This window comes from Gymnoscopelus microlampas, assembly GCF_963454915.1.
Source record: "Gymnoscopelus microlampas genome assembly, chromosome: 6".
Lineage (NCBI taxonomy): Eukaryota > Metazoa > Chordata > Actinopteri > Myctophiformes > Myctophidae > Gymnoscopelus > Gymnoscopelus microlampas.
Genome location: NC_139943.1, coordinates 12429530 through 12447446, shown reverse-complemented (window position 1 = coordinate 12447446; position 17917 = coordinate 12429530). Strand labels below are relative to the sequence as shown.

General features: G+C 40.5%; 2 protein-coding genes across 3 annotated transcripts in view; both read left to right on the top strand.

Annotated features, from left to right (window-relative positions):
- The window catches only part of LOC311047672 (A disintegrin and metalloproteinase with thrombospondin motifs 20), a 159128-nt gene extending 155429 nt beyond the window's left edge, over positions 1-3699 (top strand). Inside the window, exons 38-39 of the mRNA XM_084060470.1 lie at positions 225-329; positions 1046-3699. Coding sequence (XP_083916596.1) covers positions 225-329; positions 1046-1135 — 195 coding nt within the window. The 3' untranslated portion in view covers positions 1136-3699. The remainder of the gene's footprint in view (positions 1-224; positions 330-1045) is intronic.
- A 2792-nt stretch (positions 3700-6491) lies between these two features.
- Positions 6492-17917, top strand: part of irak4 (interleukin-1 receptor-associated kinase 4) — a 273859-nt gene continuing 262433 nt past the window's right edge. For both annotated transcript variants that reach the window (XR_014601014.1, XM_084060289.1), the window contains exons 1-10: positions 6492-6871; positions 8400-8545; positions 9214-9384; positions 10143-10303; positions 11097-11161; positions 11768-11882; positions 12508-12617; positions 12916-13102; positions 15613-15675; positions 16685-16849. Coding sequence is in view for 1 of the 2 variants with exons in the window: in XM_084060289.1 (XP_083916415.1) it covers positions 6702-6871; positions 8400-8545; positions 9214-9384; positions 10143-10303; positions 11097-11161; positions 11768-11882; positions 12508-12617; positions 12916-13102; positions 15613-15675; positions 16685-16849 (1353 nt within the window). In the remaining variant the exon portion in view is untranslated. The remainder of the gene's footprint in view (positions 6872-8399; positions 8546-9213; positions 9385-10142; positions 10304-11096; positions 11162-11767; positions 11883-12507; positions 12618-12915; positions 13103-15612; positions 15676-16684; positions 16850-17917) is intronic.

The window sequence follows — 17917 nt, the reverse complement described above, 5'->3', positions numbered from 1 at the left end:
GCAAGCTTGTACAGTAGATCTGCTATTTTAACTATTTCTTAAGATATTTTTGTATTTATGGAATTTCTGAAATTATTTTAAATAATGTTTGATTTTTATTTGTTTAGTTTATTTCAGGTGTTTTGTGTGTGTGAAGATACAGTGTTTTTGTTTTTTTTAAATATAATGGAATCGTGTAAAAAAAAAAACTGTGTGTAAATAAATAAGCTGGTGTGTGTTCACAGGGCCAGTTCAGCATCAGTCTAATTGGGACCGGTCTCAAGGTGTCTGAGGCCACCAAGTGGACATCACAGGGAAACTATGTTTCAGTCAAAGTCCACCGATCAGAGGTAAGAAGCTCTCAAACAATCGCTAACAGTGTATGTATGGCCAATGTGGCCTTAGTATGTCTTACTGTAGGCCAGGGGTCTTCAAGGTTTTTCAGGCCAAGGACCCCTTAGCTGTGAGAGAGATGAAGCAGGGACCCCCACTACATGTTGGATTCATGTTAAATGTGGATTTTCAGCCATCTAACCACTTAAACTGCCAATACTTTGTAAACTTGACCTTTCATTCTGTACTTGGTTTGCTCTTTTTTCCCTCTACACCAAACCTCTTTGCCCACAATAGCCGATCTACAAGCTAGATCTGTAGATCTTGTAGATATGCTATTTTTGGCCAAAGTTCTCCTCAGAATAGGGATGCTAGGGTTCAAGTGGTTAATGTATCTCGGAGGACCCCCTAGGGGTCCCGGACTCCCTGTTGAAGACCCCCGTCGTAGGCTTTGTGTGTTTCAGATGTGATCAGATCGTTGTTAACGATGGTATTTGAACAAATCATTACCATCAAACTTTACTGAGCTCTAATTGTCTCTGAAGACTGGCATACTGTACATAGCTGAGATGGTTGGCAGTGAGATGCCGTGTTTGTGTTTGGGTTGTGATTCACTGTGGAAGAATCCTCCAGTGGCATTCATGTAATTATAAGCTCCTGCCTGTCCCTCTGTGGAAAAAGCTCCTCCTTGACCCACTCCATTCCTCTCTCTCCTTCCTCTCCCAATCTGTAGGACGGGACAAGAATTTACGGTCGCTGCGGTGGATTCTGTGGGAAGTGCATTCCCCACACTCACAATGGCCTGCTCGTTCAAGTCCAGTGAGGGCCGGTCAAGGCCGGGATCAATCCTCATCAAGAACCTCGGAATGGAAACAGTGGCCCACTTGGAACAATCAACAATGGTGATATTTTCTTTATTTGGAGCCCTGCATAATTTCATCTGTGAAAGTGGACAATGGATGTCTAACAGTACTCATCCTAACATCATCTGTTCCCTAAATGGCAGCTAAGTAGCCTACAGACAGCTGAAAGAAAGACAAACTGCACGAAAACACTTCCATTCAAACCTCCGATCCGCCGAACGCTGAAGAAGAAAACACGTGTTTTGGTGTGTTTCGGTGTTGGGATGACTCTCAAAGGCATCGTCCACTGGAACGCAAAACACAGATTACGTCAGATTACGTCCGAATTTTCTGATTCATTCAAAAGGGACACAGTGAATCGAACAAAGCTGCCGCACTGGGAGATCATGTACACATACCTAACTCTGATGAACAATCCTGTCATAAGGTGAGAGGTTCTCATCTCATAAAAAGCAACATTTGCTCATGATGGAACAAAAACAGGATATGTGCGATTTGAAAAACAGAGTCAAGACTTTGTCATACACGAGCTTAAGCAAGCTTCGTGCTAACTTCCATGATACATGAATATTTTACATTTTCATTCACATTTTAAGCATTTAGCTGGTGCTCGTATCCATTACCAACTTGCCTTTTTTAAAGAATGAAACTGTAGAATAAATACAAGTTCATCTGTAAACAGAAAACATTTTATAACAAAGAAGTGTGATCATGGATCGTAGAGTATTCGGATAGTTTATGAGGGATGATTGGTGAGAATGTTACGTCTTTCTGCCTTGTGTGCAATGTAAAGCCGATGGGGGCCGGTACGTGTTCAAAGTATTTGATGAAACATTCACGAGAGAGATGTCACCGCAGAATCAGAAACGTCCCGACGTGAGTCTTAGGCTCAACACTTAGGGAAATAGTGACTTTAGCAACTAGTTGTGATGTTTCATGTGTGTCTCTACTAATGTCCTCCCGGACTTGCCTTATCTCAAAGGTCAAAGTTGATGGGGTTTGTGAGCCTTCTGGAACCACTACAGAACAAAAAAAACAAACACGTTAGTTCTCACTGTTTTTGCGTTACTAGATTCTATTTTTGTTTTATATTTACTACTGAAAACAATGCATACGGAGTCCGTCCGACGACTGCCAGCTGGCAGCATGAAGGTGGAATGACACGTGACTACAGTAGGCTATATGTCACACGGAGATTCCCACAGGAGACCATAAATATAACAATAGGTTACTATTGTAACCACGGTTCTATTATATATTCAGCGAGATGTCTCGCTATGGGAGAGCGCCCTCTGGCGTGTTCTCTCCCATAGCGAGACATTGATGTGAAATATAGAACCCACTGCTGTGAGTGAAATAGTTTCCACACTTGTCTTTTTTTGCATGTGTCATGGGGGTCACACACACAGGTGAGGTTCTCATCTCTTATTGTCACGCGGTAGATTAGCTCAAGGCGTGACGTTACAGTACTGTCCCCTCCATAACTCTTCGTCGTTCAGCCTCTGTCTCGGGGCCTATACAGTAGGCACCTTGCACCCCCCTCTACCTCTCACAAAAAGCATCCACACTCTACAGAGATGTATTATACAATATTTATGTTTGACCATATTTATTCTGTAATGATTTGTAGATATTGTTCCATGTGTCGAGCTACAATGACTACTACCAATGGAGAAGCCATTGTCTGTCCGTTTTTGTCCTTTTTTTTGTTCTTTTTGTCTTGTCTTGTTTGCTGAAAAAAGGTATTACTTTTTTTTTCTTGTAGAGTGAAACCACTAACCTTAAAAGAGGATCCTTTTTGAATGGTGCTTTTTTTTTTTTTTTACTACTGGAATTACCTCTTAATGTTGAGAAGGAATACACTGGGGTCAGAACTGATACTAGCTGTGGCAGGCGACCCTCCGATTTACATTCGAACCGGGGGTTTCTAAGAGGTTTTTTTGTTGTTGCCGTGCTTCAAGAACGGTGCCCCCCCGAATGACCCCCCAGCCTGCTGAAACTGTCCATGGTCCTCTTATTAATGTAGATGATCAAACTAGCTGCAGGGTTGCCAGGTTATGTCCATTTTTTACCACTACTTAACTTGACCACATGAACCCTAGCATCCCTGTTCTGGGCATGTCATAATAATAGGCAAAACATTGACAAAACATTTATGAACATTCGGGGGGAAATTCGTCTCGCGAGCCAGACTGTTGCCTCCCACAAATACAATTATCAAATGCTTGCGTCATACAGCGCTGAAAAAGATCCGGGGGTAAAGCGGATGTACCGCCTCCTCCGCTTCCTTCTCGTCTTTGCAGTCGCTTGATTGGTCCTACTGTGAATCAAATTATTCAAAGCATAATGGTTGCAGTCTGCCAGAAACCTCTTATCTCCATATTTTAACTTTTTGTGTTTTTTCGTAAATTAATGCCCTACTTGATCATACTACAGCATCACACAAAGGCATCAGATCTACAAGCTCGAAACGTTGTTTTGAGCTTGGCAGAAATGAAAATGAAAATACATTTTAAAGATATTTTAAAATATATTTCCGTGAACGGAAGTGACAAAGAGATTTCCTTTCTCGGCTTTTGGGAGGTGTGGATTAGCATTCTGGCAACGCGAGACTAGGGGGAAAATAGACAAAACATTTGGAACATTCATAAAAAAAATAGCATATCTACAAGCTCACGACGCGTCATATCGCGTCAGATCGCTTGTAGATCGGCTATTTTCACTATTTGGGTTCAAGTGGTTAAGGAGATCTGTCTGTTATTATAGATGACTTTTACTATGACCACTGCACCAACCTTGGCAACCCAAGCAATGCTGGTATACTCTGATATTAAGCTTTAACCAAAGTTCCTTTAGATGCAGATTAGATTTTGTTGTTTTGTTTTTTTCGTCAGACAATGCAGCTTCATTTGATTTAAAGGGGAATTTTGCCCCACGGTTTTCTTACCATTTCTATGATGTTATGATATCCTAAGATGAGTGGTACTCATCTTAGGATCTTAGGATACTCAGAAAAATGGCATAACTCCATCCCGGGTCCGCCACAGCTAAAAACGCGTGCCTATGGTCCTTGCGCTAAATCGCGTATTTTAATAGCTTTTTTTGGTAGTTTTTTTGGTGAGATCTGACGTTCATAGTGACAGGACACTATGCAACGAGATTGTCTTGAATGCGCCCCACCGGCAGTCTCGCTAGACGACATTTCACAAAATCTCGTCTAGCGAGACTTCTGGTTGCTTAGCTGTGGCGGACCCGGGATGGAGTTATGACATTTTTCTACTGTACCATTCATCCTATCATAACATCATAGAAAAGGTAAGAAAACCGTGGGGCAAAAATCCCCTTTAAGGAATGGCCAGAAAAAATAGAAAAATAACTTACAAAAGTCAATGAGCAGCTAAGAAATCCGTTGGCTATTTAAAGATGGTCAATTGTGCTATGAGGTCTGTATCAGAAATTTAAGGAATACTTGATGCACTATGTGCCATAAAATTTTGTAGAAAAGTAATCCTGTATGTTTTTTTTTTAAATAACAGTTAAGAAATGTAACTTATGATATATGTGTTATTTTTAATATTCATACTTGAAGTGTAAACGGCGTGCTGAATATCAAATGGGCATTGGAACTGAATAAGGACAATGTGCTTGTTTGCCATGTATTATCCAAAGATGTTTTTAAAGAATCATAATTATGTACCTACAGTATGTACAGTATGTAGCCTGTAAAAATGAATGATTGATTCTGGTGCTATGGTTACTAATCATACCCATACTGTATTGCTACTAACACTGTAAAAAAATAAAGAAAAAAAGCAATAATAAAATATTTTAATGCTTTTATGGCGACTCACACAAGTCATTGATTGTATAAACCAGAGGTCTTCAACGTTTGTCAGGCCAAGGACCCCTTAGCGGAGAGAGAAGGATGAAGCAGGGACCCCCACTACATTGTTTACAATTGTGTTGCATATTAAACTTTTTCATTGATTTCATAGCTTCATCAGTGTTGAGTAAATTCAGATTTTTTTGTTCATTTCAGACATTTCAGACACATAACCACTTAAACCTTCAATACTTAGTACTTGATTTGGCCCTACACCCAAACCTCTTTGCTGAAAATAGCAGATCTACAAGCTTGTGAGCTTGTAGACCTGATATTTTTGGCTAATGTTCAAGTGGTTAATGTATTAAAAAAATACTTTTTAACACAAAGATTTGACTGCTCCCTTGTAGTAGCTCTGAGGACCCCCTAGGGATCCCAGACCCCCTGTTGAAGACCACTGGATATAGGGTTGTCTTACTGTCTTAGGTGGTCTTACTTTCATGTAGTTTTCTGTCTACTAGAAAAGAAAGGATGTACCTGTGGCCTTGAGGTCTGTGTTGTCCTCTTTGGGCTTTTTTCTGTTAAAGTCCCTTGTAAATATTAGGTAGCTGGCACAAAATGCAAATGGGGATGGGGTCCGCAGCCAAATACATGTAATTTTGGTGGTCCTTGACAAGAAAAAGTTGAAGAACCACTGATCTATACCATTTCATGTGCTGTATTTTTTATAGTTTCACTAGTAGATGATTAAGTGATTCTCCTTTAAGCCACCACTAGAGAGCACTGTTGGCTCTCTCTCTCTCTCTCTCTCTCTCTCTCTCTCTCTCTCTCTCTCTCTCTCTCTCTGCTATGATTCTTGAGATCCATTACATTGATTTAGAAGTCAGCTAATAAGACACAGATCACAAGGTTATGAGATTGCAGTGAGTCAATATGGTTTATTATTATAACAAGGATGAAGTCTCTCTCTCTCTCTCTCTCTCTCTCTCTCTCTCTCTCTCTCTCTCTCTCTCTCTCTCTCTCTGTCAAAGTTGCATGAATATATTGCAAACGTACGTGCAGGTCTAGTCTTAGAGTCTAGCCATGGATGTTCAATAAAAAGCATTTTAATCCGATCGGTGGCTATTTTCTCATAGAGTCAGAGTGCAATACACCTCCCAACCGATAGAGTGGCGTATTTGAAAGCATATGGAGAAAAAAAGGAGAAAATGGCCACCAATCAAATTAAAATGCTTTTCATTGAACAATACGGAAGATACAGGTACTTCCGAGGGCCCGTACAGAATTGTAACATCCGTGGCCATTGGGGTAAGCAGTTTATATTTGAAATCTGAACGTTTATGGAGATGTACGGACCAAAAAGGGAGAAAGTGCAAACACTATGTTGAAGTTCATCCATGACTGTGAGTCATGTATCAGGTCTATGTGGGAGGAGACAGCAGTGCTGTCACAGCTGCGTGGTTACGTTTAAGGAAGTTACTCAATATCGGAAAACACACATTTTGTTTGTTGTTTGAGCAAAACACGACTTTACATTTACAAATATAGAGTTTTCTTAACAGTTTAACACGCTCAATATTACAACAATGAGCGCATAAAACGACGCGCTGTACGTTATTATAATATAGGAGAGAATATAGTTTTGAATTAGGAAGGAAGTGAAGAGTTGGTGGGTGAGAGTTGTTGTTTGTTTCCACAACAAGATGACTGCCGGTAATAACTCAATAACATCGTCCACATACATCCGCAGACTAGACTATGGAACCCGACGCAAACTGTGTGACTTTCTGGACCCTCATGACGCCTGGAAACAGGTGCTGGTGTCCATCAGGAGACCCAGCGGGGAGCCACGATACTCACAGCTTCATGTCATGTGAGTTCTCTCTACTGAAGTTGAGTAAAGATAGTAGGCTATGCATTTAAGCCAAGTGGTCCTCAAACTTTTTAGGCTGCGACCCCCCAGAATAATCATATTGAACTGGAGACCCCCCACCCTGACAAGCACTTGGAATTGTAGGAGTTGAGGCATTACATTTAATTTGACTCAGTTCCACAGATAACTATTGTGAAAATAGCTGATAGAGCTTGTACTGTAGATGATTGGATATTTTTGCCTCTTTCTTATATTATTTGACAATTTGGCCAATGTTTGACCAGTTCACTGTAATCTGGGGGAACCCTCCAAAATCAAACTCCTCATTTCAGGTTCTCCTAGCCCTAGAATGGCTGTGATATTACATTCCTGTATTCCATATTCAATACATGAGATGTAGGCCTATATGTCAGGGCAGATCCAACTTTTTCATAGATTTCATAGATAGTGTAAATTAATGTTTTTTTGTGTGTTTATTTCAGTCATTTAACCAATTAAACCCTCAATAGGCTACTTAGTAAACTTCACACAGAATTACAGTAACTCTGAGGACCCCCTAGGGGTCCCAGACCCCCTGTTGAAGACCCCTGGCCTATGGAATATCACAGCCATTCTAGGCTAAAGTTCCCCCATTGGTAGGCTGTGCTGTACGTGGTGCATTAGGCCAGACTTGGTTCTCAAACCTTTTCATGTCGTGGACCCCCTGTCTGAAAATATGTTGTTCCCAGGGACCCCCATACAAGATTTGTTATTGTAAAAAGTGTAGATCGACTACTTTCAAATAGTTGGTATAGGGTTAAAGTGGTTAGACTAATTTGTACTGCTATAGTATTAACACATTTTGCTGGGGAAGCCCCTCAAGGACTCCTGACTTAGAGAACCACTGCAGTGCGGATGGGGTGTTAGGCCACAGAAACTCCGGTGAGAGTATACAAATTACAAATCACATTTGTACACTCTCGAGAACCGAGATCAGTGTGTGCAGATTAGTACAGTAATGTGTCACATACAGTATGATCTGATCAATGGTGTAAAATAACTAAGTACATGTACTTAAGTACTGTACTTTTTGAGGTATTTTTACTTGGAGTATTTACAATTTACAATACAATTTTTACTTCTACTCCACTACATCTCAGAGACAAATATTGTACTTTTTACTCCACTACAATTATTTGAAAACTTTAGTTACTAGTTACTTTGCAGATTTTGTACACGTCACATCACAACGCGTTGTGAGCTTGTAGATCTGCTATTTTCAAAAGATTGTTTATACCTTTTAGACATACTGTATGATAACTTGTGAAATGGGACATTCTGCATAATGAGTACTTTTACTTTTGGTGCTTTTAAGTATATTTTGATGCCAATACTTTTGGTATACATTTACTCAAGTAATTATTGATCACCGGAGTTTTACTTGTAACAGAATGTTTCTACATTGTAGTATTGATACTTTTACTTAAGTTAAAAAAAAAGTGTACTTTTCCCACCTCTGGATCTGACATTAGTGTTTCCTTGCCTGCAGGAGATACGAGGGCCTGGTTGCTCAGGGGAGAAGTCCAACACTTGAACTGCTGAATGACTGGGGGACAACTAACTGTACAGTGGGTGAACTGGTAGACATTCTGAAGAGCCACATATTACTGGCCCCAGCCAGCGTACTGCTACCTGGTATGTTTCAAGCCAACATTTCACTATTTTATCCACACTCTTTAACCCATTCAATCCGGGAACGCATAGCTGTGTAACTACTTTATCCATATTTTATACTTTGGCTATTGAAAAATAGCAGATATACAATATGCCGCGCTATGAGCTTGTATGAGCTTTTTTTTTTAAATTGTGAACATTTGTGCAAATCTTTGAATATATATTCTTAAAGCGAACATTTGTAACTCAAGTCTTTGCTTCTGGGGGTCCCTGGAACAAAATATTTTGAGATGGGGGTCCACGGCCCAAATATATGTACATTTGGAGGTCCTTGACATGAAAAGGTTTGAGAATCACTGATATAACAACATATGTTTTTCAGAAAACTGTTATAGGATTTTGAAGACATTAATCGAAACCTCAGGCCTTAATAATGGTTTAACCACTTAACCACACAAAATAATTGTGAAACTATTTATGAAAATAGACGATCTACAAACTGACACTTGGGTGGGAGGGTGGGCTGCAGGGTAGTATGTTGTGTATTGTGGAATATGAATATCAGGGTCCTTGAAAATGAGAGCTTGCTCTCAATGTGCTTCCCGGAATAGATAAAGGTCAAAGAAAGAAAGTGGTTTGTGTTTATCCTGAAAAAAGGTATACATTTATTTCAAATGGTCCTCTCCCAGATGCAGTGATAGAGTGCTGCAGACCACAGCATCGTCCAGGGCCACAGGCAGATGACGAAACCAGGGTGTTTGAGGCTGAAGGACCGTCACGTCCAGTGTGCCACGCTCTGCCTTCAGCACCTCCACCAGATCACCACCAACCTGTGGAACATGAGGAACCATGCAACACAGGTCAGTGGTTCTCAAACATTTTCATGTGAAAGACAGTGGTGGAAAAGTACTCAAATGTTTTACTTAAGTAAAAGTATCAATGCTGCAATGTAGAAATAACTGTAATCTGTTACAAGTAAAAAGTCCGGAATTCAAAATTTACTTGTGTAAAAGTACAGAAGTAGTGGCATCAAAATGTACTTAAACCACCAAAAGTAAAACTAGTCATTATGCAGAATGTACCATTTCAAGTTTTCAAATGTATTAAAATATTTTGAAAATAGCACATTTACAAGCTCACAATGTGTTTCATCGCGACGCATTGTGGGCTTGTAGATCGGCTATTTTCAAATAGCCAAAGTCCTACTGTGTATATATAGGACCGAAGTGGTTAATGTATGTAGTGGAGTAAAAGTACAACATTTGCCATAGTACTTGAGTAAATTACTATTTAGAAATATTTTAATATTGATGTTTATCATATTTTTTTACAGTCTACATTTTACACTATACTACACTATTCCTACTACTTTTCTTTATTACCAAGCAAGAGTCCAGATGGTTTGGACTTCTGTCAGATGATTGTATGAATATGTTTTTAAATTAAGGTTGATAATAACAGAGATTTCTGTTTATTATCATGCTTTATTTTCCAGTATTGTGTGAATATTGAACCTTGCAGTCACTTAATAGGCTCACTAGGTGGCAGCCTTGGGTGCCATAGTTATAAACATGTTCATCTAATGTGACTAATTATGTTCTGTTGTTTGTCCTGTTAGGTTACTTGACGTTGTCATACAAGGAGCTTATGAAGATCACCGGTAACTTTGATGAGCGCCCCCTGTCGCTCGGAGGGAGCAGGTTGGGAGAGGGGGGCTTTGGGACCGTGTACAAAGGCTTCATCAGTGACAAGCCTGTTGCTGTCAAGCGGCTCAATGCAGTGAGTTAAAACTCATTCTCACACACAATTCTTATAAAGCCTGTGTCCGTAGTTACTGTAGTAGGCTGCTTACTTGGACATCTGTGACAGTAAAGGGATAGTTCACCCCCAAAATGACTTTTTTTTTCTATCGAAAACTGGAGACTTGAATTCATGGATATCTTTTTAGTTTTTGTCGCATTCCCAAGCCAATAATTTGATGACCAGCGGTTCCAGTAGGAGACACAAAGGAGACTCTTTGTGTCTCCTACCGGAACCGTTACCGGTCAAGTCTCCATGGGGTGACTAATCGATAGGAAAAAAAGTAATTTTGGGATTGAACTATCCCTTTAACCACATAAACTCTATTTTCTTTCCCCAACAATCTTTTCAAAAAATGTACAATTTTTTTCCTCCAATTTGTTTCAAAAATAGCCGATCTACAAGTTCTCACACTGTAGATTGTATTAAGTGACAACGTTTGAACCCTAGCAGGTCTTCATCAGGTCTCAAAGACCTGACGAAGACTTGCTAGGGTTGAAACGTTGTCACTTAAATGCATTTACGTTGTCACTTAAATGCAATTTTCTACTGTGAGCTAAGACACAGTGTGCAGACTTCCCTTCCTCGTCTAATGTACGTATTTTAGTTCCAGGAGTAGGGAGACCACATCCCACCACTGCAGATCTACGAGTTATAATTGTATTGGACAAAACAATTGTACTCTACCTTACAAATTGGCTAAAACAATTTTTTATTCATCAAAATAAGCCTCAGGTTTTAGCTTTAACAAAGCATAATATTTCACTTCCAGATGGAGGATATCTCGCTTGACGAGCTAAGAATTCAGTACGACCAGGAGATCCAGACACTGAGGACGTGAGTTCCTTTAATTTTTCTTAGCATTTCTCCTGCCCCTGTCCTTCACTATGTCCTCTACCCTCCTTGTTATACACCGGGACTGTGGTGAAGTGACTCACTGCAATCTCATAACGGCGTGAGCGGTGTCTTAAGCAGACATCTAAATCAATGTTATGGATCTCAAGAGAGATAGCAGCAACAGAGGAGAGAGAGAGAGAGAGTGACAGAGAGAGAGAGATCAGAGTCACAGCATCACTGAGTAGCTCAAGCTATTCAAGCTTGTCGCTCTTTGCTCTTAAATGCAATTTAATTAATTTTATGTAAATGCAATATTGTAATTTATTTTATGTTAATGAAGACTCTTTTGATGTAAATCCTGTTCAATGAGTGTTTACAAATGCCACGTGAAGCAATACTTAAGTGTTGGAAAGATAACATCATCACAAGGCCATTTAGTATAATCTTATGACTGATATCGTAATACGATCATGTTATGCATTGTTTCTTTCTACTGTACTTGGCTCTGTGATTGTGAAGAGATTTGTTCCTGGTTGTTTTGAAAAGGTTTTGCAGCACGTTTGTTTACACGTCTGTTCTGATAAAAAAGGTTGACTTTCTTCACAGATTGCAACACGAGAACTTGGTGGACCTGGTTGGTTTTTCCTGTGAGAGCCAACACCCGTGCTTGGTGTACGCCTACATGGCCAACGGTTCTCTGCTTGACCGGCTGACCTGTTTGGTAAGCTACCAGACCCCTGACAGTGTCAAAATGTATCCGTATACAGTCAAATCCTCAGTGTTGTACAAATGTAACCAAATGAACCCTTATGGTTATGGGTATTTTTTTTAAACATATTGAGTTAAATTAAACCTGCTTAAAACTTGTTTTATTGAATAAAACTTTATTTCAACCAATGTATGGCATGTAATGAGTATGTTAATACAATATACTATAACTGGTACAGTTATAGTAGAAGTGGTACATCTGCAAAGTAGTACACCTACTGGTTCACAAGTACTGCAGTAGTAAGCACAGTATTTTCCCTGGCCAAGGGGGGATTGCCTCTTGGTTGAGCGGTAGAAATGTTGTCTCTCATGCGGGTTCGAATCCTACGTAGGACATAACTGTTACGGATTATAGCTTTAACACTCACTGAGTGCAAGGGAGCTAAACAAACAATCCAGATTTTTCTGCGTATGTTGATTGATTGATTGATTGAGCACTTTATTGAAAATGTATTCAAAAGGATAAAAGCACCAAAAAAAAGTCTGAAGGCTTGTTTCCATTTTTGTCCTTTGTTACATAACATGTTTTCTGGTCTTCAGATAAAGTATCAGAGAATCTTTTTGTTCATCTTTGTCAGGATGAAACCCCTCCACTCTGCTGGAGAAGGAGATGTTTGATTGCTGTGGGCACAGCGAGAGGCCTGCACTACTTACACAGCAACCACCACATCCACAGGGATGTCAAAAGGTACATGTCTGGTTTCGGGTTGGTTTTTATTACTTCCTAATCTTTATAATCTCATAGTCTTTTAATAATGCTTCTGACCACCTTGCGCGTGAATCGGATTGCATGGTGTGCGGTAGAGGCATGGAGGTTAGCTTGTAAACCGAGAGGTCATCGGTTTTAATCCCAGACAGCATTCAACACTGTAAAAAAGTAGAATCCGCAAACTAGGAAATGTAACGTGTGGTGGTAAGAAACATTTTATTGTTTAATAAATTGTTATCATATCATTGTTTTATTCTATTTTTTGTCACCTACCCAGTGGAAATATTCTGTTGAATGAAGACTTTGTGCCGAAGATCTCAGACTTCGGCTTGACGAGAGCGTCGGCCAAGCGCTCATCAACCACCATGATGACGGAGCGGATCGTTGGCACGCGGGCATACATGGCACCTGAGGCACTGCGAGGCGAGATCACCCCGAAATCTGACATATTCAGCTTTGGAGTGGTAATACAACGCACGTGTGCATGCACACACACATACGCACACACACACACACACACACACACACACACGCACGCACGCACGCACGCACGCACGCACGCACACGCACACGCACACACACACCAGTGGTGGAAAAAGTACTCACATTTCTTACTTCAGTAAAAGTATCAATACTGCAATTTAGAAATACTCTGTTACAAGTAAAAATCCGGAATTCAAAATTGACTTGAGTAAAAGTACAAAAGTATTGTCTTTTGAAAATAGACGATCTACAAGCTCACAAGAGCTTGTAGATCGACTATTTTCAAATGGCCGAAATGTATATAGGGCTGGAGTGGTCAATGTATGTTTTGTAATAATAATCAAAATCTACAGTAGTAACTAAAGTTTTCAAGTGGAGTAAAAGTATAATATTTGCCTCTGAGATGTAGTGGAGTAGAAGTAAAAGTATTGAAAATTGGAAATACTTTAGTAAAGTAAAATTACCTCAACATTGTACTTAATACAGTACTTGGGTAAATTGTACTTAGTTACTTTACACCACTGGCGCGCGCACACACACACACACACACACACACACACACACACACACACACACACACACACACACACACACACACACACACACACACACACACACACACACACACACACACACACACATGGAAATATACAGTAGTGGATTTAGATTATGCAATTCTGCATTGCATATACCTGTAGGCCTCTTCATCACACACACACACACACACACACACACACACACACACACACACACACACACACACACACACACACACACACACACACACACACACACACACACACACACACACACACACACACAGGTGGAGCTAATAGTGGATTTAGAAACTGCAACAACTATATCGCAACTCAGCAATCTCTGTCTGAACAATATGTGAAACTGCTGACATGCAGGTACTCTACTTAATCTCAGGATGCTAAAATAAAAGGACAGCCTCTGCTCATCCATGAAACCACTAGAGACACTAAAAATGAAGTACAAAAAGCTACAAAATAAAAAAAGCATTATACTCCAGGTTGTTACATCTCGACGTGTACGTATTTTAGAAGCTACGATTAATGGGAGCATTTAAAAAGTAAGTAGATACTATATAGATTTAATTTAACCAGGTGAGTCCCATTGAGACTGAAATCACTTTTGCAAGGAAGCCCTGAGCCAAGAAAGCAATCAAGCAGGGGAACAAGCAATGCAATAAAAACAGAAAGCAAAACACAAACTGCATTAATACAAACTCTAGTAAAACAGCTGCAGACTTCAGTTTTCCACATCTGAAGCAAACTTTTAAAATCCCCCAAAGGGATTAAGTGCTCCAGTCTAATGGCATTCTGGAGCTGATTCCAGGTCCATGGAGCATAAAAAACTAAAACCCATCCTCCTAAAAATTCATGGACAGACGAGCGCAACGTACTAATTTCTATTTTTGTACCATAACCACTTGAACTCTCTAGTCTTAGAGAACTGAACTTGAGTTACAACTGTGCTTTGTAAAAAACATTTATTTTGGGGCTTTTATTGATAGGACAGGCTGACAGGAAATGGAGAGAGAGATATGCAGCAAAGGCCGTTGGGATCAGGACTCGGACACGCGGCACGCTGTCAGGCTAAAATGAGCCCGCTTTGACTGCTTTCTTCCCTCTACACCAAATCTCTTTACCAAAAATAGCCGATCTACAAGCTCACAACACAATTGTTTTACAACTGTAAACCTGTGATGTGACAATAACACTGATTCTGATTCTGAACATGGCAGGCTCAGGGAGCGGAGGTTGTAAGAATTTGTTTTCCAATATAAAAATACAATTTAAATAGCAAAGGGAGCAGCACGTCTTTGTAAAGAAGTCAGACCTGCCCTGTCATAGAAATGTCATCAATGTGTAAGATATTTTGCATTTAAAATAAAACGTAAGTAAGGTTCCATGATAGGCTCATGATAGTAGTGGTTCCCTAACGCTTTTAGCTCGATACCCAAAAGAGAGATTTCATGTCTCCCAAACTGGTGAAAATAGCCGATCTATAAGCTCACAATGCGTCGCAATGCGATGTGTTGTGAGCTTGTAGATCTGCTCTTTTCACTACTTCTTAAAAGCGTTTTCATGGAATTGATTTGATATTCTTTTACGTTTATTTATGAATTTCTCTTGAAAAATATCAGATTTCTTTGTATTATAAGTTGAAAAAAAAAATCTATATGGAAAAAACTAACAAACAAACAAAAAAAGCATATGAACTTGTGACCCATAAAAATGGGTCCGCGAACCACTGTTTGGGAAGCGCTGTTCTGATATAAGGTCATCTGTGTCAATTAAACTGGTTGACCTCGTATCTTGTGTACACTAATAGCTCACGTCTAAATGGCCGCCATGGGAACAGTAGAGTGTGTGTTGAAGCCAGCTGATATATGGGAAGGTAATGAGAGGTTTGTTGTAGGAGGAGAGCCAGGTGCTTAACCCCATCTCTCTGTCATCTACAGGTGTTGTTGGAATTATTGTCTGGACTCGGGCCAGTCGACGAAAAGCGAGATCCGCAGTTCCTGGTAAGACAATGGATGCTTTCACCGTCCATGGAGCTGTGGCACACACAGTCCTTCTAGTGTATTTTTAATAGGGAGCAAAACATTTAACCCACTTTAATTAACCCTGGTGTCCATTTGTTTGGGGCAAATGTCCCAAAAATGTTCGCATAAAAAGTTTTCAAAACACGTTGTGTACTCAAATGTTTTACTTAAGTAAAAGTATCAATACTGCAATGTACTCTGTTACAAGTAAGTCCGAAACTTCAAAATGTACTGTACAAAAGTATTGGTAACAAAATGTACTTAACTCTTTCAGTGCCAGAGTATTTTCATAAAGGACTCCCCCAGTGCCAGCAATTTTCGTTTTTTGTTTTTTTGTTATTTTGTCATTTAATTTTCAAATAGCTTGTCTATATGCAGTCTTAAACTCATACGACAGTTCTACCAGTAGAGAGCGACGAATCAAGACATTGATCACCTCGTTGACTCGCTCGCCCCCTCCCAAACAGGCCGACGTCACATCCGGTCATAAACGGATGTGACGTTTTTGACAATTTCTGATCGGGTTAAAATACGATGTTATACACGACTACAATGACTGATCGTCACCCAGACCAAAGAGGATAGAAGTAGACCTCTCCGTTCGTTTTGTATACCGTGTGAAAAACCGTGACTTTCCCTATTCTGGCCGAAAATGACCGCGGGAAAAAAATGAGAACCGGAAACGGAATCTGCGTCATGAAACCGGAACCCAGTGACTCTGAAGGAGTCAGGAAGTGAAAGTGATCATGAAAAATAAACAGAATAGCGCGACCACAGTAAAAAGTAAAAACTCGGGATTTCTCGTTCTGGCAGCGAGGGTACTCGGGGTATCTCGGGGCGTGGCACCGAGAGAGTTAAAGTACCAAAAGTAAAAGTACAAAAGTGTTTGAAAATAACAGATCTACAATGTTCCAGTAACCCTTGAAGAAATACTGTCCCACGTTATCTTTTCCTGTGATCTTTTCCACCTCCTCCTATACATGGCAAGATGGAGCTGAGGTACGACATAGAAGACGAGGACGAGGATCTGACTCTGGAGGACTTTGTGGATCAGAAGATGAGAGACTGGGAGCTGGTCCAGGTGGAGAGCTTCTACTCACTGGCCTGCAGCTGTCTCCATGACAGGAAGCCCAAACGGCCAGACGTCACACAGGTACACTAACGGCAGTGTGTCTCAACCGTAGTGTTATAAAAGAAAGAACTAGAGTGGTAACCCGGAAATCCCTGTCCCATTCACTTCTATGGAGTTGCTCACCCAGCGTATACTCCCGTTTTACCCCTTCTTCTGCGTTTGGGGATGATGATGTCGCAGGGCTCCTCCGCGTCGTTTCAAGTTATAGATTCAGGGACGTGCACAGATAGACTCTAGGTGGCGCTAGAGCACCTGCCCTTTTCCCTCTTGACCAGAAGTGCCCTTTTGAGGAAAAAAAAGTTTTTTTGTTGTTGTTTTTTTTCAGTTTACAGCAGGGGTCTTCAACAGGGGGTCCGGGGGTCCTCAGAGTTACTACAGGGGGTCCGCCAATTCTTTATGTGATATGATTTTTCTTTTTACCATAACCACTCGAAACCTAGCATCCCTTTTCTGAGGAGAACTTTAGCCAAAAATAGCAGATCTACAAGCCCACAACGCCGAGGTATAGGTGTAGAGGGAAAAAAGAGCAGACCAAGTAAACAAAAAAAAGTATAATTTACATGAGCACCTGCCCCTCAAAATGTCTGTGCACGCCACTGTTGGGGATGATGATGTTGCAGGGCTCCTCCGCGTCGTTTCAAGTTATAGATTCATGTCTCGCATGTGCAGTAGTGTCACCTCCGTGCGCAACCCTGTACGCAAGCTCGTGAGTCGAGCCCGTTGGTCGAAACCGTTTTTTGCTCGTTGTGTGTGTCAGTGTGCCCCAGCTGCATTTCCAGAGTCGGTCACCAGAAGAGCCGAGCTTCACTTATCCCTCTCGGTTCTGGCCGTCTTGGTCTCAACCTGTGTGCCGGGGCCCACTGGTGGGCTGTGAGGATACTGCAAGTGGGGCCCCCCAAAATAATTTGAAAAAACAGTAAAACTTAGCATTAAAGGTAGGGTAAGTGATATTTTTGGGTTAAAACAAAAAGTATTTTGTTAAAAGGTTAAAATACTATATTCTGATAGTAATCATTGCTATAGAGTGTTTTTCCAGTAACAGATGTCTCCCTGTCTCTCCAGCTCTTTAATAAACAGAAAATATTTTTT